Source organism: Echinops telfairi, unplaced genomic scaffold (assembly GCF_000313985.2).
Source record: "Echinops telfairi isolate 266 unplaced genomic scaffold, ASM31398v2 ScPeMD7_443;HRSCAF=831, whole genome shotgun sequence".
Lineage (NCBI taxonomy): Eukaryota > Metazoa > Chordata > Mammalia > Afrosoricida > Tenrecidae > Echinops > Echinops telfairi.
In genome coordinates this window covers 35,498,615-35,526,178 of record NW_022104341.1, presented here as the reverse complement: position 1 = coordinate 35,526,178, position 27,564 = coordinate 35,498,615, and the positions used below count along the sequence as shown (strand labels likewise).

Below are 27,564 nucleotides of genomic sequence, written 5' to 3'. Positions count from 1 at the left end.
GAGGGGAGGGGAGGGGAGAGGAGAGGAGAGAGAGGAGAGGAGAGGAGAGGAGGGCTTACTTTGAAAAGCAGCAGAAGCAGCAGCAGCAGCTGCTGCAGACAGATCTGCCAGGACCAGGTCCACAGCCAGGTGACAGGCTGAACACGAGTTCAGGAGCTCTTGGCGAGACTGCCACGTGAAGAAGCCACGCTTCAGGGAGGTGTGACCGTGTCTTTAGAAACGGTTAGAAATAATTTAAAAACAGAAGTAGAAAAATAGCAATGCCTTAAAAAAAAATCACTTAGATACTCATAATTTCTGACAATACCCTGTGTGATTACAACCTAGGATTCTTAAATTTGTCAAGAACAATGTATAACAGAGAATGTAAGACTTTGGGGTGGTTTGCAAGCAAAATGATGGAAATGTGGGAAATTGCACCAGCCAAAGAGCCTTTCAGCAATTAAAGAAAATTAAAGTGGTTTTCTAAAATAACAATAATAATCTTTCACTTAGCCTTAAAATTTTAAATATTCACAAGGTTGGATATATAGCCCTCACCTCCACCCCCGAGGGGGATGAATAACAGAAATTGGATGAAGGGAGACAATGGACAATGTAAGATACAAAATGATAAGAACAATATATAATTGAACAAGGATTCATGAGGGTGGGGGAAGGAGGGAAAAAAGAAGAGCTTATACCAAGGGCTCAAGTAGAAAAAAAGTTTTGGAAATGATGGTGGCAACATATGTACAAACATGCTTGATACAATTGATGTATGGAATGTTGTAAGAGCCCCCAATAAATTGATTTTTTTAATTTTAAAAATATTTTATGGTGTTTATGATTGTTTATTTTGTTATAGTTAGATATTCTGAATATGCAAAAAGTGTAAAGCACAGTATAGCAAATACTAAAATAATCACCACCCAGAATTAGCAAATGCTAATCTTACAGTCACGTCAAAGCTTTTAAAATTGAAATGAAAATGTTATAGTGTTTTAGTTCCTCTTATGGCCTTCCTAATTCCTTTTTCCTTACTCCTTCCTATTAAAATCAAACAAACTCCCCTGCTACCCCAGGGGGATGAACAACAGAAACGTGGGTGATGGGAGAGAGTGGACAGTGTAAGATATGAAAATAATAATAATTTATAATTTATCAGGGATCCACAAGGGTAGGAGGGTGGGCTAAAAGAGGATCTGAAATCCAGGGCTCAAGCAGAAAGAAAAAGTTTTGAAAATGATGATGGCAACATATGTACAAATGTGTTTGATACAATTAATATATGGATTGTTATAAGAGCTGTAAAAGCCCCCAATAAAATGATTTGTTAATATATAGATAAAAAAATTCATGGCCATCAAGTTGATTATGAAATTGGTGCATATTTTTCTTGTTTATGGTTTTATACTTTTACCTTATATGTAGTATGCTTCACAAATAGTGTTTTATTGATTTAAAACTGACATAAATCATATTATACTATGCAAATAATCCTGCAATTTAGATGATAAAACTCAGACTTATTCCTATTGATTGATACATTGAGCTGTATGTAGATTGAGGATTTTGGGGGGGAGCTCTTTCATGGGATTTGATTGTATGATTCTTCCACAACTTACCAACTGAGTCCGCTATTAATAGTTATTTGGTTGTCCATTGTTTTACTCTCAGAAGCAGTTGTAGTAAGCATTCATAAAAATGAGGGGCCTTCAAAAATTTTGTGGAAAAGTAGAAGTTAAAAACAATGGAATTTTTCCATGAACTTTTTTGAAATATCTGTCTACTATTGTTATTCAGAAGCCCTGGTTGCATAGTGGTTATGTGTTGTGCTTCAATCTGCAAGGTCAGTAATTCAAAAACACCAACCACTCCAAGGGAGAAAGGTGGGGCTTTCTACTCCCATAAACAGTGGCAGTCTTGGAAACTCACAGGGGAGTTCTACCTGTCCTATAGGGTCAACAGGAGTTGCCATCAACTCGAAGGCAGTGAGTCTGTCTTTTCAGCCTTATTTAATCTGCATGCTCAGCAAAGAGTATGAGAAAGTAGACTATATTCATATGAAGGAGGCAGAATCAATATCAGAAACCTTCTCAACCTGCAATATGTACGACACACCTTGCTTATTGAAAGCCAGAAGGACCTGATGAAAATCAAAGCTTACAACCTTTGGTTTGTAACTCAATTAAAGAAGTACAATGTCCTCACAATTGGACCAATAGACAATGCCATGATAAATGGAGAAAGGATAAAAGTTGTCAAGGATTTCAGTTTACTCATGGAATAAGAAATTAAGAAATCAAACGACATATTTCATTGGGCAAATCTGCATTGTTCTTCGAACTGCTAAAAAGCAAAGCTGTCACCCTGAGGACTAAGGGGTGCCTGACTCAAGCCAGGTGTCTCCAGTCCCCTTCCACGCGTGTGAAAGCTGGGCACTGACTGAGGAAGGGCAGCGGAGATTTGACGCTTGGCAAAGCGGAGCGTCAGCAAAGAAGAGGAAGATGTCCGAGGAGCCGGACTGACACAATGACTGCCGGAGACGGGCTCAAGCAGTGTTTCAGAGCTAACTCAAGGGCACCGAGCAACCTTGGAAACATTAGTTCTTCCTGTTTAGTGAGTTAGAATTGACTGGACAGCACACGTTTCTTTTGGCAAAGAACATTATAGTAAAGTGAAGGAGCTTAAATCTAATTACTGTTTTATCATCCCATATTAGTAAAGATATACCATGGCAGTACATGTTTTTTCTTTTTTATTATTGTTTTCTTAATTTTATTTTTGTTTTTTTCTTGTCATATATTTTCCCTCATATTTTCCTCATATCCTCATTCCATGCCCTTGATAAATCTTGCTTCTTCCTTTTTTCCTCTTAGCTTCTTACTCTTAATTCAAAAGCATGAGACAAGGAAGACAAATAATAAAATGAGTGACTCTCTATAAAAAATTATTGCGAAATGTATAATGTAGCTATAATGAATGTGGCGCTGTATGTTTGAATGCTGTTGATTTCATTCTAGCCCCCTGAAGTACCAGAAGAACTTGAAGAACACAAAGAGTATGTTCCTGAAGACATCGTTTATTACAAGCCACCCGTCTCTAAACCATGGGTTTCTCTGGGCAGTGAAAAGGAAATTGTGGAAGAATCGGTTGAAGAATCTACAAAGCAGGTCAGATGTTTACATAGGACGCCCTTCAGTCAGAAACCTCCCTCCCTGTAGCTAAAAAACAATGATACCTGAGGGTTTCATAGTAACCGTGAAAATGGTAGGTTTGCTGTGGGATGTGGTTCTTTTTGACAGAAGAATGGCCACCGCGTTTGGTGCAGGTCCCAGAAACAGCCCCTGAGAGAAGGATTTATGAGGTACCGACTTATTAGGAAGGTATCCCACGCATCAGTGAGAAAGATGGCAGCCCCGGCAAGCGGAGGAAACCCTCCAAGATTGGAGATGTAGATGCAAATTCAGCAGAGAAGGTTTTTGTTTGAACCTGCAGGGGAAGCCTGGCTTATGAATTTCACGTCATGGTTACTGCAAACCAAGGTAAGGGAACAAGGCTTGCGTACGCCACCGGGTCAGTGATCAAGACACCACACTGCTAGTCACTGTCTGCTCTTTGTACCTGTAGGAAAGGGTTGCCTACAGTCTTAGAGCACTCTTCCAAGGAGAAGCAGCCATGCTGGCCATTAGAATCGAGAGCACTCAGAGCTAGAGATCCACAGGGAATGTGTGCAAAGGGAACTGAGAGGATCCAGGCTGAGCACCACCATTGTCTACTATGCATCCATTTTTCTCCAGGAGATTGACTCATTAGGCAGGGTTCTCTAGAGAAACAAAACCAGGACATTTATGGTTCATGTATATAATGCAGCAAGAAGGAATATAACAGCTAATTAGTCCACACAGCAGTACAGAGGGCTCGATTCCACTCACTTCCGTGGAACAGTTAATATACTGGAAGTCCTTCAACTCACATAGGCTGCCAGTTCCAAGGTCAAGGAAGCAGACACCAGAGACCTCCCTGGGGCAAGACAGGCAGGGGCTGCCCACAGGCAGCAAACAGCAGGGTGGATCAGCAGCAGCCAGTAGCTCAGGAGCTTAGCAAAGCAGGCCTGGATGGGATATCAAACTCAAGAAATGCAAGGCGACAGGATCCACCGGCCTCCAGCTCAAGCGATGTATGCACCAGCACCATGATGAAGCTGGTCTCAAAGGAGACGCAAGCTGTAGCAACATGATCCATGAGTTGGCGTGGCCCACAAGTAGTGTAGCTCACAGGTTGATGCAGAGATCTAGCTAAGGCAGCAGCACACTCCAATCGCCGGAGAGCAAGAGGGTGGGCCTTACAGAGCCATTTATCTCTCTGCCCTCCAATCAAACTGTGACTTGATTAATCCCACGGCTTCCTTTTGGCCAGGTTGGCACAGCAAACCTAACTATCACAGCTACCTTTACTGCTTAATGTGTTTCAGATTACATATATGATAACTCGGAAGCGAAATGAATTTGGAAGACCCATTAAGTTCAGTGACTTTAATGCTTCTGTCGTCAAAGATGCCTATATTGAATGTACAGCCTACCCAGATAAAAACTTTACCATTCAACAACGTGAGAAAGATATTGGCTTGCAAGTTGTCCCCAAAATCAATGACATAACTACTCAGACAAGATGGTAAGCATGTTTATGTGTTTTGAAAGCCATTTACAGTAAAATCTAGCAACTTCCATGAATATTTTGAGAGATCCTTAGAATAGGCAGGGATTGGTAATAATGGCATAAAATTCCACAAAGCAGGTCAATTCCCTCGCTTGGAACATCACCATGGCCTCCTAATTTGTTTTGCTTTCAAACCCAGTATACGTTGAACGACCCACCTGAGGGTCATTATTGAAGATAACATTGGATGATGTTGCTTCATTGCCTAAATGTCTCCTTTAGCACTCCATCACTTACAGAAATATATCCATGTGACTGAAGGTGCCATACACAGTCCTCCTTCCTCTGTGATCCAACATGGACTGCGTCTCTAGCCTCATCACTGCCTGTTTCCAGAAAAGTCCTCAGTGTTCTAGCTAATGTTCTCATTTCGAGCAAATAGACACTTCCCCGTCTCTCTGCCTTTGCCTATGCTGTTCCTCCCTCTCGTAAAATGTCCATCGCTGCCTTGTCTACCTGGAGCATCCCTCTTCATCCTGACAAGTCCATTTCAGTGCTCTTTTCCTGGAAGACTCTGTCTCCACTAGATCTTAGGGGTATCTGTACCATAGAACTGATTGTCCACTTTTTACTCCTCTGTTTGTCTGCCATAGTATTTTCACACAGTAGACTCTTGAATGAAATTTCTCCAATGAGACCCAAAGCCCATTAGTAGGCCACTGGAGAACCCCTTGCAGAGGGGTCTCGAGGAGGAGACGAGCCAGTCAGGGTGCGATGTAGCAACGATGAAAAATACAACTTTCCTCTGGTTCCTAAATGCTTCCTCCCCGCCCCCACTATCATGATCCGAACTGGAAACACAGGGAATCCAGGACAGATGATCCCTTCAGGACCAGTAGTGAGAGTGGCGATACTGGGAGAGTAGAGGGAGAGTGGGTTGGAAAGAGGGAACCGATTACAAGGAACTATATGTGACCTCCTCCCTGGGGGACGGACAACAGAAAAGTGGGTAAAGGGAGACATCGGACAGGGCAAGATATGACAAAATAATTTATAAATTATCAAGGGCTCATGAGGAAGGGGGGAGCGGGAAGGGAGGGGAAAAATGATGACCTAATGCCGGAGGCTTAAGTGGAGAGGAAATGTTTTGAGAATGATGAGGGTAATGAATGTACAAATGTGCTTTACACAATTGATGTATGTATGGATTGTGATAAGAGTTGTATGAGCCCCTAATAAAATGATTTTATAAAAAAGAAATTTCTCCAATGAGTGAATTAATTAAAAATATATTTGTAGCAGGAATGTTTTGTGGGCTTAAGCTCGATTTTGAAGATTGTGTCAATTTGAAGATGCTAAGCTATACATCTTTGCGGGATTGATGTTTTGTTAACTTTTTAGATACTTTCAGATGTATATTTTATGCTTAAGGAAGACACACCATGGATTATAGACAGATGGGGGAAATGATCTGAACAATTCAGGGGGGTGAGAAGAGCAATTTGTGGGGGCCTGTGAGGAGACAAGACTGGATAGAATGGAGGGATTAGTAGAAGGTAGAGGGTAGTGTTTTCTCCGTGGCAGACAGTAGGAGTCTTTATTAAGGAAGAGGCTTTTAAAATAAGATGGGCCAAGGCGTATTGATTGGAGAGCAGAGAATAGAACGCCTGCAGATGAAGAAGTTGGCCAGGACGGAGCCTGTTGTCATGAATCCCAATGCAGTCTTCACTTTCATGTTTACAGTAGGAGGGAGGCATTGACAAAGCAAGCGAAAGAGAAATACAAATGGCCTTAATGGAAGTCAATATCAATTGTCTAGGTTAAGAAAAAATACTATAGTCCACAAGAAAAATGGAAACATAAAATAATATACTAGTACTATCACCAAGCAAAGCTTCGAACTATGGTGATCTGTATTTGCTTTTTTTTATCTAATTTTGGTATTCAATCTTATTTGATATATCAGGACATATCCCAAAAATGCTAGTACACAATATCAACCGAGAGAATTCTCAGAAGAGGTAAAAGAGGAACTTGGACAATCAAAATCTTTGGCCGAATTTCTTAACAACACATCTGTAAGGTAAAAATTGTATATTAAATATTAAAATAGAATGTTAATGTCTTTTATAATAATAGATTTTAATCTACAGTTACATATGTGGTGTTTAGTTAGAAACTATGGAGACAGCTATCTAAGCATACGACACACTCAGTCTTTAGAATCTCATTCTTTCTTTCCCAAGTAACAGCTGAGATTTCCCAGTCCAATCAAAGCTCAAAGCCACTGCCATCAAGTGATTCGCTCATAGTGACCGGTCTGGCAGAGCGTCCATAGTTTCTGAGGCTGCAAAAAGCCGCGCAAGCGCCATCTTTCACTCTCTGAGTTGTGCGTCACCAAGACCACTTCCCCCGTGGAGATCTCACCGCATCTCCTCCTCAGGAGGGAAAAGGAGAAAACCAGAGTCCATGTGATGTGGCGGTGGTGGCGACGGGGGTCTGTCTCAGAGGGGATGCTCTCACTTTCTGTCCTGCAGGAGAGGGCAGCTTGCCTTTGGAAAATATGCTTGACATTGCCTCTATGGTTCCCCAAGGGAGACAGTCCTCCTGAGAGCATCTGGCTAATCAGACACGTTTAACCCAGGCTCTTCCCATCCCGTGGTGACCAAGGCCCCATCCTATAGGCTACCTGGGCTTTATAGATCGTGTCCTCTTGAGGTGGACAACATACTACATGGGCTACATCAGAAATACCTGTGTTGGAAAACTCACTAAATGAACCAGACTTTACCTTTAAGAAGCCTGTGGCAGGGATGTAAATGACCTTGCTGTCAAGCAGCGTGCATTGGAAAGTGGATTACAACTACACATGCAGATAGATTAAAATTTAACAACTTACCATTTGATCTCCTTATTGACTCGTTTGTTTTAGTTTTCAATATTTTCTGCTTTCTTTTCCATTAAGGTTTTTCTCTGTTGTACTTTGTTGTTGTTTTAAATTTTGGTATGCTTTTATGTATATGAAATCCAGGATAGGTTAATCTAGAGACACAATAACTGGATGAATGGTTTCTTGTGGGTATGGCAGACGAGGTTGGGGGAAATGGGTAGCTAATAAAAATAAACACAAGAAAGAAAACATTCTAAAGTTGATCATGGTAATGACCGCACAACACTTCTTAATATGATTAAACTATTGAATTGTATGATATGTAAATTATATGCCAATAAAACTGTTACACATTAGAATTCCCCATAACTATTTCTTAAAAACAAGAAAACAAACAAAAATAAACTGTTGCAGAGTAAAGGAGCTAATCTACTCCCTTGGACGTGCGGCTCTGCTGCCCTAGGGAGGGAAGAGAAAAATGGCTGCATAGGTCGAGGAACCGGACATCATTGGGCTTCTAGCCAAACGTCTTGCCTAATAACAGGCAAATTAAGACTACTGTATATGCGGTACTTCCATATTTTCTTAGTTTTCTAAGACGTGTCAGTTGTGCACCCACCACTGTGAATGAGTGATATTGAACTTTACACTCTGTATCTAATCCTCACTGTTTTCTTAAACAGGATTCAGTCACTCAAGCTTTTAATATATATAAGTGAACATCTCATGTAAAAAGACTTCCTCTATACCCATACTTCCTCCATCTCAACAATATTCTAAATTCTATACTAGTGCCTAGTTTAATAATACTATTATTAAAATCACTAAAGGCTCCCTGGAGATCACTTATAATATCTCTCAAAAAACTTATAATGCTACCACTGAAGTGGAACTGGGGTTTATATTCACCTTAGATGTATGAGTGGATTATGAGCTTGCATTTAACCAGGTGCCCTAACCCGAGAAGAATCAGTCCTTCTGATGTGGTCCTCCTCAATACTTTCATAGAGAGCTCACGATACTACAGCAGAGTCTAGTGAAGAAATAAAATGGCGCCCAGCTCTCAGGCAGAAGAGCATCTGGGGTCGTAAAAAGAAGCAGCCAGTTAAGCGATGTGTCAGCTATGCTCACATGGAAGAAGCACTTCAGCCTTGTGTGACCTAAAGACTGCAAATAACAAAATCCAAGATCAGAGGAAGGGAATGTATTCGAGCTTAACATCTGAGCATCTGGTTTAGAGAAGGGTATGGAAGACAGTGGAAGCCAAAAATACATCTGCAGAGACCCTACAGGGGAAAGGCTTCTACTCAATCCCCTGAGATATTAAAAGCCCTGTCCTCAGACAGAGTGCATCAGAAAGGGAATTAGTGCAGATATACTTAGGGGGAAATAGCACATCTTATGTGCTTTCTCTTTTAGCCCAGTTTTAATTTGTTCTCTACTTTCTTTTGGCTTAAGAAAAGTAACACGTGTCATTGAACAAGTTGACATGGAAATTGTTAAATTAGAACCCCGTTTGCTGTGTAAACACAATAAAATTATTTAAATTAGAAACAAAAACTTTCCTTGAGCAGAAGCCCTCCTCTTCTCCCTCGCGGGGGCTGGTGGGTTTGATCACTGACTCACTCGGAGACCATGCCGCCACCAGGGTTCCCAACCCAAGATCACATGCAATGCAACACGAACCTAGAAGAGTACATACAGTAAGTGTGGTAAGATTCTTAATTAAATTCTCAATTGTTTTGCATATGTCATGGTTGCTTTTAATCAAGTGTTCTCTCCACTTCCTTCTTAAGTCTGGGTAACTAACTTGTCATTGACTTTTATGAGATGATAAGGCTGAAGAAGATGATGATGATGATAAGAATTTGCAAAAAAATAAACCTTCGTAAATAAGAATCTGAACTCATTTGGGTGTCTCACTCCGATGGCTAATTCTGTGTTACTGTCACTTTTACTGGCTCTGAAAGAGAGGTGTTTTCAAGACTCTCCTACACTGGTGCTAGGATCCATGGGGTGTCTAACTAGAGGAGGAAATTGACAGGTAGCATCCAGGTGCTAATAGAGGGCAGAGAGGTGAAGCCAATGGTGCACTAGTCTGCCAGTTGCACCCAATTATTGACTTCCATTTTGTTCCCAAAGTAAAAAAAATTCACTGGTCTAGTTTCTATATAGTTAAGCCTTTTAAATTTTTATTTTAAGGAACACATCATTAGCTCTCTCAGATTGGATTAAAGGCCCAGAAGATTCTAGAAAATCTAAAAAGTTGTTCACTGTGCCTAGGGAGAATCGAATTCAAAATTGTATTAATGATTCAAAAAAGGTTGTGTTACGTGTCATTCACTGGCAAGGTAATTTTAAGAATATATATTTTTTCACGTTTATTTGGGAAGAAACTTTTTTAGAAATTAATTCTAAAAATATTTCTCACCAAATTTTATCCAAAGCTAACCTAAACTCAAAACCAGACTCACGAAGGTTGAGTGGATACCAACTTGTGGAGACCCTGTAGGACGAGCAGAGCTACCTCATCGCATTTCTAGGGTCGTAACTCTTTGTGGAAGCAGACTGCCACATTTTTCTCCCACAGAGAAACCTTTCTGTTAGCAACCTGAAGTTTAATTCTCTGCACCCCCAAGGCTCCTTTATAAACCTAAAACCCACTGCCATCTAGTTAATTCTGACACGCGGTGGCCCGATAGTTTCCTGGGCTGTCAATCTTTAGAGGAGCAGACAGCCTCTTGAGACTCCCAGGGAGCAACTGCTGGTTCGAAGCGCCAGTTGAGCTTAGCAGTCCAACAGCTTACTGCACGGTGCATCCAGGGCTGCTGAACACTCCAAAACCCAAACTCACTGCCATCGAGTCAAATTGTATCCAAGTCTGAGTCCTAGGAACTCTATGGGACAGAGTGGACTCCTCCTGTGGCTTTCTGAGACTAATTTTTACAGTAGTCGATAGCCTCACCTTTCCACCATGGAGCAACCAGTGGTTTTGAACTGTTGACCTTGCAGTTCACAGTCCACTACTAACTCACCGTGCCACCAGGGCTCCTAAATGGGATTATTCTTTGCAAAAGAAAAAACAAGAAGAAATTTCAAGGGAATTTGCAAAGCAACTAAGAAGTTTCATTTAGGGATAAAAACAATTGATATTTATAGGCTTAAACTCGGTTTTAGAGAGCTTCCAGTTCTTCGCTCTCAGGAGCCACATGGGAAATGAAGAAACTTTTTCCTCGTGAATCACTTCCCTGTTCGGGCTGAGTGGGAAGAAAGGGGAGTGTCAATGTCCACAAATGTCAATGCAATGTTGTGAAAATGTGTTCTGACTCTGCAGGTCCCAGCAAACTCCCAGGACAGGCTAATATTACTGGTTTAATTGATCGCAATTTAAGTAGGAAGATCCTAGATCCTTCCATTCTGAGACATAGACTACAAGAAGACTTTAACCCAAGAGTATTCTGTTAAGTAGTGAAAGGTAGTCATCAATGTTTAATAGCAATTAAACAAATGGTCCCTTTGTTTAATTTTTTAGGGGTACCTATTTGTTGCATGTTTTAAAATGTTATCTTCACTGTCAGGTAGAGTGCGTTTTCTTATTTCAAGGGGTTCATAATTGAAACCAGTCATTGAGCTTACCACACCCATTAACACACACACACACACACACACACACACACACAAGCTATTTGTACTTTGGAATATTCAATTAGTAGAAGGCTATAGTGGACAGTGGGAGCCCAAAACTCACCTGCAGAGTATTGAGTCAGATTAAGCTGCTGGTAGATCCCCTCTAGACACAAGCAAGGGTCTTGAACAGTCTTACTATCAGACAGGGATCATTGTATTCTTGACTTTGCTGGCTTGAACTTGATACTTGGTCAGTTGACCTCCCTATTGTTCTAGGAGCAAGTGTCTCTTGCATGTTCCATGACAAAAAATGCTTCCCTGGCTTTTTAAGTTGGTGGTGGGTGGTCTTTTCTACTCACGATTTGTGTTTTTATCTTTATATTATTATTAGTTTATCCTTACCACTTAAAAGAGAAGATATTTGTACTTTGGATTATTAGGGTAAACCCTGGGTGGTATTTCAATATGCACCCCACTCTGCAAGTCAGCCTCCTGCCCAGCCAGGAAGCTTACTGCTTTGTCTCAGTACTGTGGCCTCTGGTGCCTCCACCACTCAGGCAGGGCTCTCACATGCACACCTGTCCTCTGCGGGTGGTTCTCCCCTGAAGGTCATGCTTCTGAAATGGCTCACTCTACACCCAATGGAATGGCAAAACTGACCAATCCCTGAGTTAGAATCCTCGATGCATTATTTGCATTTTCCCACCCATTCATTTTTTGAGAATTAGAGAGACTTGGGATGAAGAACCACATCAAGAAATTTCATTTCACTGTGGTACCCAAATTACTTTCACCAGGAACCTATCAAATTAGTATCCCTAGATTATAAAGCGACAAGGCTAGAACTCAAATCATTTCTCAAAGGAGCAATATGAACATTTTTAATAGGATACTTCTTTATTTTAGAGACTATCCTCTGCATTACAGAGAGCTTAGCAATGTAATTAGACATAATACACCTCCCAGGCATTGTAGTAACCAGGGGAGGCTCCCCTGCACCCTCTGTATTTCTAGACTCCAAATCTCCCCTGTTGGGAATCTTTGATTGTTTTCAGTTGTATATGTGTATATGGGCATATGTATGTCTATGATTCATGTCAGTTCACTGGGTGGCCCAAATGATTTACACTTGACTACTAACCTAAAAGTGGATGGTTCAAATCCACCAGCAGCACTGGAGGAGAGCCTGGCAATCTGCGTCCATAAAGATTAGACGAGAAAACCATAGAAAGCTTAGTCCAACTTCATACCACACGACGTCCCCATGAATCATAATTGAGTGGACACAAATGTCTCAGAGGGCTTACATATATGTACATGGGCCTTCAGAAAGTTTGTGGAAAACCTGTTATTTTTTAAGTCCGCTTTTTCCATGACCTTTTTAAAGGCCCCTCATATGTGTGTACAAATGTGAAGTGCCCTCATTTAGTATCCAGGGGCCCTGGTGACATAGTGGTTACAAGTTGGGCTGCTAACAGCAAAATCAGCAGTTCAAAACCACCAGCACCTCTTCAGGAGAAAGATGAGGCTTTCTATAAAAAGTCAGAGACACAGCAACACCAGGGGGTAATCCTCCCCTGTCCTAGGGGCTCCCTGTGAGCCAGACTGACTGAGGGCAGGGAGTTTGGTTTGCATTGAGTATAAGTCATCATTTGGGACTGATGGCACCCAAGAAAATTACTCTGTCAGTTTGGGATTTTCGGGAAGTGATGGCAAACACAGAAGCTTCCACTTTGAAAAATAAAAGAAGAGCTTGCAGGATTGTTCAGGTGGGTCGTCTCAATCAACCCAGAGAGACTCCAGGGCCAGATGGCCTTTGGAGGACCCCAACCAAGCAGTGCAGACGCAGCCCCGGCGCCCCTCCCCCTGGGCCCAGTCTCTGTCCTGAGAAGAGCTGGCCTCAGTTGGGAGACCGAGGCAGAGGGTGATGGGGCTGCAGCTCCTCGCAGCCCAACAGCAAGCTCTTTCCTGAAATACATTCTGAGCAGCACACCCCACGAATCTTTCTTCCTCTTTCAGTCATTTATTGGAAATGAGTTCATCATTAGTCACTAAAGGTAATTGAGAGCATTTTTTTGTTTTAGTGTTAAGGAAGGAGTCGGGTCATTGACTGTTAAATTCATCATCTTAATTGTTTTCCTTTTACAAAAACAAGTGTTGAACTGGCCCTGCAGCAGAATGAAATCATGAACACATTTGTTGATGACTGGAGGTACCTGGCTGAGGAAGAAGGCACCTATGGGGACAAGAGTGATACCTACCTGAAAGAGTACCAGTCCTTCACCGACCTCCACAATCTCATGGAGAAGACAATCACCTGCGTCTCCTGGCACCCAACGATCCAGGGTGAGACCGACGTGACTGCGACTTCCTTTTCAGATGACAGCAAACTTGTCTATATCCTTGATGCATAAAACTGTAAACTAGCGATAAAAATATCTTGCATTTGCTGTGTGCCAGGCACCAACCAATCACTTGTCACTCTGGGCAGTTCCATTTTGCAACAAGAAGCCTGAAGCTCAACACAGGGAGGGAGTCTGCTTGAGCATGAGCTTTCTTGCTCTTGGTAAACACAAGGAGTGGAACGGCTGGGTCGTATGGTAGCTATATAGAAGGCGGCCAACTCTTCAGACTGAGGGGGTGCCCAAGCCTGGGGGAATTCCTGCCTCTCAGGAAATTCCATTTTAAAGCCATGAAAGTCCCTGGCACAGTGGGCAGAATTCATTACCCTTTGTTGTAGGCTTCATACTTTTTTAAGAACGACTAACACGTTTTCCAAAAGGTGATTTCAGTCTCCAGTCCCACAGCACTGAGGATCCCGGCAGCTGCTCTCCACCCCCCACTTGGTGAGGTTAGTCTTTGTCACGGTCACCGTCATTGCTATGTGAAGTATCTCCCTGCGCATCTGGTGGCACGGGGGTTTTAGCACACAGCTGTTGATGGCAAGGTGAGCATTTCAAACCTACCAGACCCTCCATGGGGGAAAGATGCAGCACTTTGCTTCCATGAAGACTGACAGCCTTGGGACTCTTAAGGGGCAATCCTACTTCGTCCTATGAGGTCACTTGAGTTGGCGTCCATTGGATAGCTACAAATAAGAAGTAATGGAATCGACTGCACGCGACTCGCTTGGTTATTTTGGGAATGACTAAGGAGCTCAGCTCACAGTCGGCGTCGCAAAACAAGCACGCTGGCCTTCAAGGCAGCCGTCACTCCTTTCCTGGGCCTTAGATGCAAACGCCAGCCTTGCTGCTAGTGGCAGAGCTGTGTGTGCTTAGTAAAAGAGAGAAACAACTCTTTTCCTAGAACTATCCAGTGTTGGTTACCGAAATGCGAAGGAGCCTGGTGGGATCAGGGGCTACATGTTGAGCTGCTGACTGAAAGTTTGGTGGTTCTAACCCACCAGCTGTTCTGCAACACAAAGGTGAGGCTATAAGACGTACAGTCTCAGAAAGCCAAAGAGGCAGCCCTGCTCTGTGCCACAGTGCTGCCATGAGTCAGGGTCAACTCACTGGCAGAGGGTGGGCTGAAGAACAACTTTATTTTAAACAATATGCTTCTGGAAGTATCGATAAATGAGGAAAAGCAGATGCTCGATAAGGGCTAGTTGAACAGCTGTCATTAGGGGTCTCTGGCAAAAGTGACACCCAGAGGATGCTGTCTTCTGTTAAAAATGAGTGCACCTGCCTGAAAACAGAACAAACTGAAATCCCGCTGCCAGCAAGTGCACATCGACAATCTGTAAGGGGGCAAAAAGCCTCATCTTTCTCCCGTGGAGCAGCTGGTCGATTTAAACCATCAACCTTGCAATCACCACTCCAGTGCTTACCTGACAATGCCTCCCGGGATCTCTATTTATTTATAGTTATAGTTAATTTATATTTATATACACATATATTTACACATGTAAATATAAACACCTAAAAGGGTTTGCATACTGAGGTTCTCCATTATCAACTGAAAATTATTACCAGAGGTCAGAATCGGGTTGTTGCAAAAGATGAACTGCGTTAACGATTATAAAGCGCTTGGCGTAGCGCCTGGCACACAGCACTGATCCTGGTTGCTGCTGCTGCAGGTTTTCACGGTCCCTGGTTTTCCCATCAGGACTCATAGCCGTGTCAGTAGCCGTGCGGCTCACCTTTGAAGACAGAATCCACTTCTCGGGCAAACTGTTGCTGCAGCCCTCCCTGATTCTTTTCTGGAGTTTCTCGGACCCCATACACCCACAGGTATTTCAGAAGGGCTCTACATGTAGTGGGGAGACCGTTTCTAAGACTACTCTTCTGTAAGGCAGGGAGCAAGGGCCATTCAGATGCTGATCATGGCCTTCAGGGTCCATACTGGTCAAACAGTGAACTAACTCCCCCCTTGTGATGGCTGGAATGCCGTCTTTAGTGAGGTGGGTTGTTTTGTTTTGTTACAGTTTATAGAGGACAGTAACTATGCAGGTGTGGTATGCACAGCAGCATTGGTGTGGACTATTATTTATATACCTCTTTCTTCATGCTTCTTCATTCCCTCCAAGGCCCTCTCCTTTTCCTTCCCAGGCCCTCTCCTTACCCTCTGGGCACTAGAGTTTGTTTACCTTCTGAGTTCTGTAATATTTTAAAATCTGAACTATTATCACTGAGGATATCTTCATCTTCTCTCTTGTAACCTATTTGTTTTGTGAGTGCCCAAACATTCTGTATTCAGAGAACAAGAAATAACTATGACAGAGCTAACCTTCTATAGCTTTTAGAAAGACTAATCTGGTTGTCAATTTTTTGTTTATAAAATGACAGCATCCCCTAATGGTGGGGTCTCCTTTGCCTCCCATGGAAGGCAGAGAAGTGGACACAGCCACTACTCACTGGAAAATTCAACTGAAGCAGCTTCTAAAGCAAAAGTAGAAGTCCATCTTTGTTGTTAGGTGCCAAGGGGTCAGCTCCCACCCATAGTGACCCTAGGCACAACAGAACAAAACCCTGCCCTGTCCTGTGCCATCCACGCAGCGTTCCTCTGCTTGAGCCCATCGATGCAGCCACCATGTCAATCCATCTCCTTGAGGGCCTTCCTCTTTTGCTCTGCCCTCCACTTGACCAACCATGATGTCCTTCTCCAGGGACTGGTCTCTCCTGACAATATGTAAGATGAAGTCTTACCATCCTTGCCTCTAAGGAGCACTCTGGTCTTACTTCTTGCAAAACATCTGTTTGTCCTTCCAGTTCACTGTACTTTCAATATTCTTCTCCAGCACCACAATTCAAATGCATCTGTTCGTCTACGGTCTTCCTTATTCAGTGTCCAACTTTCACATGCATGATGCCACGGAGAGTACCACGGCGTGGGTCAGGCATGCTTTAGTCCTCGATGAAACATCCCTGCTCTTCAATACTCTAAAGAGGTCCTGTGCAGCAGATTTACCTAAGGCAGCGGTTCTCAACCTGTGGGTCGTGACCCCTTTGGGGGTCGAATGACCCTTTCACAGAGGTCGCCCAATTCATAACAGTAGCAAAATGACAGTGATGAAGTAGCAACGAAAATAACTTTATGGTTGGGGTCACCACCACATGAAGAACTGTATGAAAGGGTTGCGGCATTAGGAAGGTTGAGAACCACTGACCTACGCAATAAGTCTTTTGGTTTCTTGACTGCTGCTACCATGAGCACTGATTGTTATCCAAGTAAGACAAAATCTCTGACAACTTCGACCTTTTCTCTGTTCACCATGATGTTACCTGTTGGCCCAGGTGTAAGAATTTTGGCCTTCCTTACCATGAATTGAGCCTATACTGAAGGCTACAGGCCTTGATCTTCATCAGCAAGTGCTCCGATTCCTCCTCACTTTCAGGAGCAAGGTTGTGTCATCTGCATATCGCAGGTTGTTAATACGCCCTCCTCCAGTTCTGGTGCCACGCCCTTCTTCATACGATCAAGTTCTCTGATGATTTACTCAGCATACAGATTAAACAAGTTTGGTGAGAGGATACAACCCATATACACATTTCTTATAAATAGCTAGTGAAAGTAAACTTTTGTGTGTCTTAATTTTATCCTCAGAGAAGCCCTGATGGTTGAGTGGGTTACGTGTTGGGCTGCTAACAACCGGGCCAACGGTTTGAAACCACCAGCCGATCCAAGGGAGAAAAGTGAAGCTTTCTACTCCTGTAAAAACTTAGTCTCAGAACCCAATGAGGCCAGTCTACCCTGCCCTAGAGGGTCACTGTGGGTTGGAATTGACTCAATAGCAGTGAGGTTTTCAGCTTGAATGTTATCTTGTAGTCATGGTATCTATCTGAAATAGCCTGATGTATGATTTTCTCCCTCTTTCTTGACTTTGTGGGGTTTTCTCTAGTTGATGCTGGAGAGCCCGGATGACATCTACTGCTTCCAGTTCTGTCCCAGCGACCCGAACATCATTGCCGGAGGCTGCATAAATGGGCAGGTAGGCAAGTACCTATGAGTTTCCTCCCCAGCTATGTGTCAATCCACATACTGTTCTGTCTGATCGACAGCCTTTTCAAATATGGACTCGATTCAGCAGAAGGCGGGAGCACAGGTTCTCTGGCAGTCACAGGCCGGGACGAGGCTGTGAGCTGTGCTAGACAAGCACCAGGGCTGGAGGTGCTCCCCGAAGACTGGAGAGAATCAGGTGACATGGAAGAACAAAACCCACCATGTTAATACCTCTTGCACTAGAAGACCAGGAAGTCTTGACTGAAAATTTCCTGGAGGTAGAGGTTAGGCCATGATTCAGAACATAAATAGAAATTGACTAAAAAACATCCATATATCATTCAATATATCTGTATCTACTACTTCCTGAGATTAGAGACATATTGAACTAAACTGGAGGAGACATAGGCATAACTAAACATAGAGATAGCAATTGCCATCAAGTTGGTTATAATGCAGGGTTGCTGCCTGTGTGTCAGAGTAGCACTGTCCTTTAGAGGGTGTTTTGGCTAGGTTTGGTTTTGCTGCTGTTTTGTTTTTTTGCATAGGGTTTTTAATGTCTGGTTTGGGGCAAGTACATTGCCAGGCCTTTGGTCTGATGCACTATGGGTGGAGTCAAACCTCCAACCTTTTGGTTAGCACTGCCATTTGCACTACCCAGGACTTCTATTCAGTTAAATAGAAACTACCATTTTCCAAACTTTTTGGACAAATGGACTTAATTCTGGAGAATAGGCTGGGTCCCAGTAGGTCCTAAAGCAGTTATCCCCACAGTCCTGAAACATTCCCAAAGAAAGAGGAGCAATGCTTCCCAAAGCAGAGGCCTCATTCAGCAAAGATGTGGTATTTTTCTTGCATTTAAAATACACTCGTGTTTACAAATACCTAAATAGTAGTTTTTTTTTACTAGCTTTGGAAGTTGCCTCGTGGTAGTTGTCTTTCTTATGATGTAGGCTAAATTGGATTCTCCCTCACAGTTACTGATTTATTAGGCTACATGATAATATATCTTTAATCTTTAATATTCCATTATCTATCTCCTAAGAATACGTTATAACCCCATTTATTTATTTCAGATTGTCATGTGGGATATAACAGCCCATGCAGATCGCATAGAAAACACTAAGGCGGGTGGTACGAGAAGTAAAAAAGCCATGCTCAAGGTTAGCTCTCTGTAACTTTTTACTTACAGTTTTTTTTTTCATTAAGGAATTTATCAGAAAGTGCAAGTTTAATAAAGACTTGATAGTGGTGGGTGGGGGTGAAAAATGTTTTCTACAAGCTTCCACGTCTGTTTGTGGATATAACCTAAATCACTTCGATGAGGATCTTTGATTAAACACAACAAAACAAATTGTTTTTCTAACCCAGCAGTTGACTTGTTGGTTATTGTCGAGTACAATGAAGGGACCGACCACGTGTCTTGCCTAAATTAATGCAGGCGAAAGAGCTTTCATCAAAAAGGCCGAGTATCCTGGCACGGGGCATAGTCTTGTGAGTTTGGATGTGCTCCCTGACCTCAGCAGAAATTGTCTCATGCATAAAATCAAGGGTTCACATTCTGTTCTGAGAATAATATACTTTGATATTTGTGAAGCTGAGGATTATTAGGAGGGTTGGGGAAATCCTTCAACTCTCAACTAAGGACTGACACCGCATACTGTACATCCCACCCCACCTCCAGCCTCCAGCCTCCACATCAGTAGGTCTCCTGCCAAGAGGCTGGGCTGCAGTCCACCCCGTACTCACAGAGAGTGCTGTTTGCAAAAAGGATGTCCTCCTCCAGGGAGGCCGCTCCTGCTAGATCTGACGTACAGGAGATGGAGTCTCCCCATCCTTGCCCGGAAGGAGCATTCTGGCTGGACATTTTCCAAGACAGACTGTTCTTTTGGAAGTCCGTGGGACTTTCAGTATTCTTCTTGCATATACATATATACACACATATACAACCAACTTTCTGACACATATATGTACATACTGTTGTATAAGCCGAGTTTTTCAGTACATTTTTAATGCAGTTTTTGTGGTAAATTAGGTGCTTCAACTGAGTCGGGTCGGCTTATACTTGAGTATATATGGTATATATGTGTGTGTGTGTGTGTGTGTGTGTGTGTGTGTATAAAACCTGATGAGAAACAGAAGGTAACACTGTCCAATCCTGTGCCATGCTCGCAATTGTTGTGTTTGAGTCTGTTGTTGCAGCCACTGTGTCCATCCACCATGCCTTCACGCCTTTTTTGCCGCCCTTCTATTTTACCACACATGTCCTCCTCCAGGGACTGGAATACATATCATGAATAAAATCTCTATTTACTGTTCAGCTTTCCTAAACTAGCACTTAACTTTCTTTTAACATTCTTCCAGCCCATGTTTCTGCTTGAGCCAGGCAGTAATAAGGAAGCAATGTATATCAGACACTGTGCAGTCTCTTCCATAGAAAACGGACATAAGAAAGTTATTACAGATATACACTGGCTGTCGAACACATTTGAAGTGAGTATTGATGGCTTACCACACTTCCAGAAGGTTTTATCCAAAGTGAAGGTTTCTTGTCGGTAACTACATGCCTAGTCAGCATTTGACTTAGGGATGAGAATAAAGACAGTCTTACAGCTTGGACTGTTTATAACAACTTTAAAAGAAAAAAAAAGGCAGGGTCAAGATTATTGCGACACAATAATAAAGACGAAATGTAAAGAGAAATTGAAAGCATATCACACTCAACATTTGTGGATTGAAAATTGTCTTTGGGGGCAAGCCACCTGAAGCAATATATAACAATGTGTCATTTTGCAGAGACACAGGCTTGCCTGGCATGTGCCCAGCTGTTGGCAGGTGAGAATTGTAACCAGTGAAGGAGCCTAGCCCTGGGTCTGGGTCTCAGTGTAACGCTGGACTGTCACCTAACCGATGTGGTCTTTGTGAGTGGGGGAACTGGCCGAGCTCCCCAAGTGTTTCCTTAAAGGGCACCAAGAGTCTAGCTGCTATGTGCTTTGAAGAATTAGCAGGGGAGAATGCCAAGGACAGTCTAACAATTAGAGTTATGAGAGGTGGTTAGCACTACCACTTGGTAGTACTCAACTGTATTATGTGAGGCAGCAATCATTCTTAAAGTAATAATGTATCACAGTAAATAGCCCAGATATAGTTTCAACGTGTGATAATGGAAGTATCGCAGCATAAGAGAAGGAACTCCATTCCAACCAATAACTCACACCATAAAAAAATATTGATTCTACATGAATTACAAATGGAAGTGTAAAATCTTGCATTATGAAAAAACAGAGAAAGCCAGACAAGAGTGTTGGATTTCTGGAGTGGGACTAGTTTTCTACGTCCCTTGTGTTGAAAGATGCCACAAAAGAATAGGTTGACAGATCCAGGACACCTATGTGGGTTTCTAAATTAAAAAGAAGGAATTAAAAAACAAAATAGAAGAAAATAATTGTGCTGAGTTTGATATAGAAATTTCCAATAAATAAGCAAAAGACATATCCCCTAAATAAAAGCAATTAATAATTAATATAAAAGTCATTCAGCCTTCCATATAGCAAATAAAAATAAATAATAAAATAACAGTAATGTACTATTTGATGCTCATTTGACTTTTAAAAGCATCCTATATTAGAAAAGATAGTGAAACTGGTCGACTCTAACATTGGTGCTTACAACGTTTAACTAGCGTAAAATGTTTACAATACAGCTAAACAAGGGGTTCTTGAATCATAGACATTTTTTAACTTTCTGATCAACAATTCCAATTTCTTAAATTCATGCTCAGAAATAATTCAATGAGTATCCCAAGAAACAAAATTGCATGCACAGCTTTTTAAAAATCATCTCAAAGTGTATCTATGACAGAAAACAGGCAACAAATAAATACAAGGTACAATCAGATTTGATTTTAAAACCACCTGCTTTCTAAATCTTGCCTTTGGTATAAAGATGTGTGTGACTATTTATACATCATTAACATGTACACTTCACCCCTCCTCCTATTCCCCCACTCCACCCCCCCGCATTACACAGCCCCAGCCCCTCATATTTTCTATAGATGAATATCTCAACCCAACCTGGGACCCCAAAGCAAACCTCCCAGGGTGTCTCCCACTTCAAACAGCAGAAAAGCCTCCGAAGTGTAGGGGGTGGGGGTGGAGCAGGGAGAAAGGGGGAGAGAGGGGTAATGTGGCTTGAAGTTGTTGGTTGCTGCACTGGAGTGGAGGTTGGCAGCCCCTCCTCTGCCTGCAACGGAGAGGCCTCACCAGGGCTGCCTACTTCCATCCTTCCTTCTAGTCCTCCTTTCTTGATTATACGTCTGTGATAAAGGTTATTATAAATATTAAGGCAAAGAACAAAAATTTAGAAGATAAAAGGCAGGGTCAAGCTATGGAAAAAATCATTGCTATTTCATTTGTTACAACTTTTTTTTTTTTAATAGATCAATAGGATGGGCTCTGTCTTTGAGAATCGAAGTGAAATATGCTGTCAGCTTATAACATGTTCAGCAGATTGGTATGTTTTCTTGTCACCATGTTATCAGAAGCATTCATGCAATGCACCTCAAATCATTGTCTTCTATTTCCTGAGTGATCTTTATTGTAGCACTTCAACTTAATGCAACTAAAGGATGGAATGTTACAGGGAGCTGCTAGTTTCAAAATAATATTTTTATTTATTTTTTTTTTCAAAATAATATTTTTAAAGGTATAAATATATTGCAAAAAGAAGAGTGAACTAGGTTCCATGGCTTGTAATTATCCATAGTTATTCTACTGCTTCACCTTCTCCTATTTGTAAATTTAGAATGCGTGTTATTCTCATTCTATTTTACCTTGGAGTTGTGAAGACTTGTAGCATTTAATTGGGAAGACTCTTTTACATTTCTATTATGTGTATACACAAAGAAGTATTTTGAAAAACAACCCGGTAACTATGTTGATGAAATATTTATTTAAATGAAACTTGATAGAACGAAGAATTCATAAAGAAGTTAAAAATATATATGTATAGTTAGAACGTATCAAGCATCAAAATGCTGGAAAAGCATTTATCACTCCAAATGGCTTTGACCCCAAGAGGAGGGATGAAGTCATAGGTGCTGGCAGCAGCAGGCGTAGCCATGAGGCAAGCGCCTTTAGCAGGAGGCTTGGTTAGCCCTGCATTACATGTGTTGAGTAAAGTTCTATGATTGCAAGCAACAGAAATTGACTAAGACTAACTTAACTTAAGCGAATACATTTATTTATGCCCAACATGCTATTGGATATTTTTAATAGATTAACTATTTTATGTGCATAGCAATCCTGGAGAGACTGCAGAAAGCAAACTCCAAGGTATACATGATCTAGTGTCCTGTGCTGTCGGTAGGAAGTTATGACAGGGTCAAATCAAAGGAAGAGTTGGCTCAGGCCTCGGAAAAAGCCTCAGAGACTTGACCAGCAGGTGCAGATGACCAGCTCCTTCTGTTTGAAGGAGTCAGCGCAGCCATTTTACATCTATGGGTCACTTTACGCAAGATCTGAGTGACAGGAGAGAGAGTCTGATTGGCCTCTATTGCACCATGAACCCACTACGCCAACCAGGAAAGACTAGCAGGACACCCGGCCTGTTGGTCACTGCATGGCTGCGTGCAGTTCCCAGATGTCAATTAGAATGCTTTTGCCAAAGAAGAGGGTGGAAACCATTGCACAAGCAAAAACAACAGATGTCACCTACATGATTCTATGGACTATTATGCAACAATTAAGCTATGCATAAAGTTTTCAGCAGCTCTTTCCTTTGAAGTGGGGAGCTCCTCCTTAATGAAGACAATGGTCTGTTGTTAGTCTGGGAGCTCCACTAACATCTGTTCACTTTGGGTGACCCTTCTGGTATGTGAAATACCAGTGACATAGCTTCCAGCATCACAGCAACACACAAGCCACCACAGTACAACAAACTGACAGACAAGTGGTGAGGACGGCGCAGGACCGGGCCCTGTCTCGTTCTGTTGTGCACACAGTCACTATGGGTCAGAACCGACATCTACCAACATGAAACCATTAAAATGATCATTTCACCGAGCAAATATTTTAATGTTGGTTGCACGAAATAGGATGGAGAGCTCTATGTTCCCCAGCAGGCTTGGAGAACATTTGGAAGCATCTAATAGGTCATTTCAACTCATAGCGATGCTACAGGACAGGGTAGAACTGCCCCTGTGGGTTCCGAGGCTGTAAACCTTCATTCAGAGGAGCAGAAAGCCCTATCTTTCCCCACAGAGTCCCCGGTGGGTTCAAACGGCTGCTCTTGATGCTAGCAGCCTGAGGGGTAACCTCAGCAGACAGTCACAAAGGGATTGTTTGACTCCAGGGGTGTGAATGGCCAGAAGAAGCAAATCTATGGAAACAGAATAGAGACATGTGGGGATAAGGGGGGTAGAGGAAAACAGAAGTAACTGACTGCGAGCGGGTAGGGAGTTTCTTGTAGAGGTGATGACTGTGGTGACGCTTACACAACTCTCTGAATGCACACAAATCCTTGAATTGTATGTATACTTTGAATGGATGAATTACATGGCATATAAAATAAAGCTCAATAAACCTATTATAGGGGGAAATAATTCCATCAAGCTCCAAATTCAAGTCTCGTCAGGGAAATAACTATGTGCACCGCATAATCCTCTAAACTATAAAGTGCCTAACAGTCAGTCCAACTTCATAAAAATCTTAGTTTCAGAAATCTTTAAATACAGCCACAGTCGCATTGTTACTCCTGAGGTTACACTTCTATTGCCCACTGCCTCTGGTCGAATCCAACTCACAGCCGCCCGACATAACAAAACACAACTGCCCCGCAAGGTTTCCTGGGCTGTGTATCTTAAAGGAGTAGACAGGCTCATCTATCTGCCATGGAGTGGCTGGTAGGTTTGAACTGCTGACCTTAAGGTTAGCAGCCTAACACACAACCCACTATGCCCCCAGGGTTCCTTTCTTCTTATTAGTACTTTTTTTTCTTATTAGTACTTAATAAAATAAAACATGAGCTTCCTTTTTTCCCAGCACAATATGTATTTGGGATGTCAGGTCACAGAAAACAGTGACTCCTCAGCCCGCAGAGAAAAAGAAAGAAGAAAATGTTGAAATTCCTTATGACATACCGTCTACTTTCCTGCACCTTGATCTCGCCTGGAAACCTCTTGCCAAGGTCAGTCACATGGGATCGATTCCATCCCGATTTGCTTATGGAAGCACGCACCACAGGAAACCTGCTCAAACTAACCCAGTGCTCACTGGGCCATAAATCACTGGAGTGAGAGTTCCTGTTATGCCTGCGTCAGTCAAGCCAGAAATCACAAACATCCTGGACTCAAGATATGGTATTTCTTCATGTAGAAGCAAGCCACAACTTACATATGTGGTTTGCATAAGTATTCAATTGCAAAATCAGTTTCTTGAGAACTGGTAGGTTCTCAAGCTCCTCGGGAAAAGCTCATTTTAAACCTGCACAGCAAAAAAAAAATTTAAAAATCTATGTTACATCTCAGGAGTAAGGAAAAATATCATAGCGATGCCTATGACTAGACAAGGAGCCCTGGTGGCCCTGTGGTTAAAGCGCTCAGCTGCCAATCCAGCGGTGGAAGGTTTTAACCCGCTAGCCGTGCCCCCGGAAAAAGATGTGGCATCTGCTTAAGCAAGATTTGCAGCCGTGGAAACCCTGTGGGACAGGTCTACTGTGTCCTTCTAGGACTGAGAAAGGTCAGAACCCCCCAATGGTTTCTTTTCTATTTTTGATAAACAACAAAAACACTAGTTGTTGAGGGAGAAAGTATTGGCACTTACCTTGAATTGCAGAGTGGATTTCTGATGTTGATGGCTCTCTCCCCTTAGGATTTTAATTCCAAATTTAAGACTTTTCTTTTCCTGTGATTTATTACTATCAGTAGAATTACATTGTCCTCTATGTACCCAATGCAAGAATGAACGAACAGGGGTAAGCACGTTCCCCAGGGAATTGAGAGAAGGAACTGGAAAGAGATGAGACACTGTCTGAGGTAGAAGTCATTGAGCCGTGACTGACTAAAAGCAAAACGCCACAAGAAAAGTGCAGTGTGTGGAGCAGCATTCTGGAGGAGAGGCGTGCGAAGGGGCTGATGAAGGACAATGTAACACGTGCCTCTTTATTTATTTGTTCATTCGGGCCTGGGACATGGTGCAGACTAAGATCCCGTCTGAAACTCGTGGGCTTGTGCACCCCTGAGGGGATGCAGATGGAGCCAGCTGGCCGCCCAGGGAGTTTCAGAAAGATTGAGGGACCAGAAGGACCAAGACATGATTTTTATATTAAAATAACAAGGCTGTTTTGTGGACTAGAATGCAAGGCACTTGCGGGGGAAACAACAAACAAACAAGGGACTTTAGGGTTTTGCAGAGATTCGTCCCCGCTGTGGTGTGGCGGTCATGCGTTGGGCTGCTAACTGCGAGGTCAGCAGTTTAAAACCAGCAGCCGCTCTTAGGCATTAAGACAGGGCTTTCTACCCCGTGGAGAGTTACAGTCTCAGGACCTCGCAGGCGCCCTTCTCCCTGCCATACAGGGTCACTGTGAGTAAGGCTAAGCTCTCCACCCCCGCCCCAGAGCGCCTCGGCAGTAAAAACGGGTAGTGCTGTCTTGGGGGAAAGTAATTAGGAATCCGGGAGAGAAAGGGGACAGGAGGAGGTGTTAGGAAACAGCAGTCTGGAGGCAGCAGAGAGGCAAGCATAAATCACACGGTAAATTGCGTATCGATGGGAATAATTTTTCTCACATCTTCCCCCGGAAGATAAAGCTGTCTAAGGGTGAGACAACTTTGGACCACTGTCCGACCAAGATCAGCCTGAATGAAGTCCATCTCCTGTACAAGACACCAGGTAACTAACTGCTTCGGCCTTGTTCCAGGGGCACTGAACGAGCGGGTTGAGATACACTCGGATTGTCTAACTTGTAAAAAGTATGAAGAAAGTCATCCCTCCCCCCACCCCAAATATGGAACTTTATCATAGCTAGGACAGTCATAGGGGCCTCTGTGGCTCCCTCAGGTGAGGTTGCTAACCTACAGGCTGGTGACCCGCCCCGGCAGCGTCACGGAAGAAAGGCCCGGTGAACTGCTCCCATAGCGAGTACAGCTAAGAAAGCCCCATGGAGTCGGTCTACTCTGGACCGCAGGGGGTCGCCCTGAGTCCACTGCAGGTAACAACAGTAAGAGCTATCACCACCTTAAAACCACCTGCGCACAGAAAAAAGGTTTGACAGAATTCAGTAGTTTTGGTTTTGCCAACGTTATTAAGCACATTTATGTATTTGGGGGCACTCATTATTTTTTAAAAAGCATTTAAGAAAACCCACTCTGAATATGTTTAGTATACCTAAACACTATAGCATGGAACATATCTAAGAAACAAATGACCATTACCAGCCCGAATATAATAGGGAAAAGGGATATTTATATAACACCATGATAAAAATTAATCAATAGAGCACTTGACTTTTAAGACTTTCTCCATTCAACCACTTCATCTTTGATGGATTGAGGAGAAGGCGATTCATGTTAGCTTACAAACGTTTCAAAGAAAAGTCCGTGCGCCTATCTCACCTGCAGAGCAATGCAGACTGAAAATCCCCAAGGAGAACCAGCAATTGCACTCTTTCCCAAGCTATTTGTCTAATCAAAAGGGTTTCACTTATGCATTTTTTTAATGTTCGATTAAATAACAGGATATCTAATAAGCACCATATTCAACTTAAGCAAAATTCCACTTTGGAATCATCTGTTGTATAGATAAAATCCATGACCTCGTGTTTTAAAAAATGAAAAATTAGAATCTCTAAATTATTATGTTTCCAAAGCACGAGCATTGAATGTACGAAATGCTCCATGTTTCCAGGGCCTGCTTTACTCCCAAAGAAGTCTACGGCGTGATTTTCCCGCTCCTCCCACTAGTTAGGATTAA

General features: G+C 42.5%; 1 protein-coding gene across 5 annotated transcripts in view; it reads left to right on the top strand.

Annotated features, from left to right (window-relative positions):
- The window catches only part of DNAI3 (dynein axonemal intermediate chain 3), a 75,324-nt gene that overhangs the window by 23,011 nt on the left and 24,749 nt on the right, over positions 1-27,564 (top strand). For 3 of the 5 annotated variants that reach the window (XM_045292209.1, XM_045292207.1, XM_045292210.1), the window contains exons 6-16: positions 3,006-3,155; positions 4,457-4,656; positions 6,608-6,724; positions 13,314-13,504; positions 15,266-15,390; positions 17,499-17,588; positions 18,676-18,762; positions 19,964-20,092; positions 22,038-22,111; positions 24,640-24,784; positions 26,397-26,484. In XM_045292209.1, coding sequence (XP_045148144.1) covers positions 3,006-3,155; positions 4,457-4,656; positions 6,608-6,724; positions 13,314-13,504; positions 15,266-15,390; positions 17,499-17,588; positions 18,676-18,762; positions 19,964-20,092; positions 22,038-22,111; positions 24,640-24,784; positions 26,397-26,484 — 1,396 coding nt within the window. Of the gene's footprint in view, positions 1-3,005; positions 3,156-3,453; positions 3,528-4,456; positions 4,657-6,607; positions 6,725-13,313; positions 13,505-15,265; positions 15,391-17,498; positions 17,589-18,675; positions 18,763-19,963; positions 20,093-22,037; positions 22,112-24,639; positions 24,785-26,396; positions 26,485-27,564 lie in introns of those variants that run through there. The other 2 variants (XM_045292211.1, XM_045292208.1) reach the window with 2 other exon arrangements.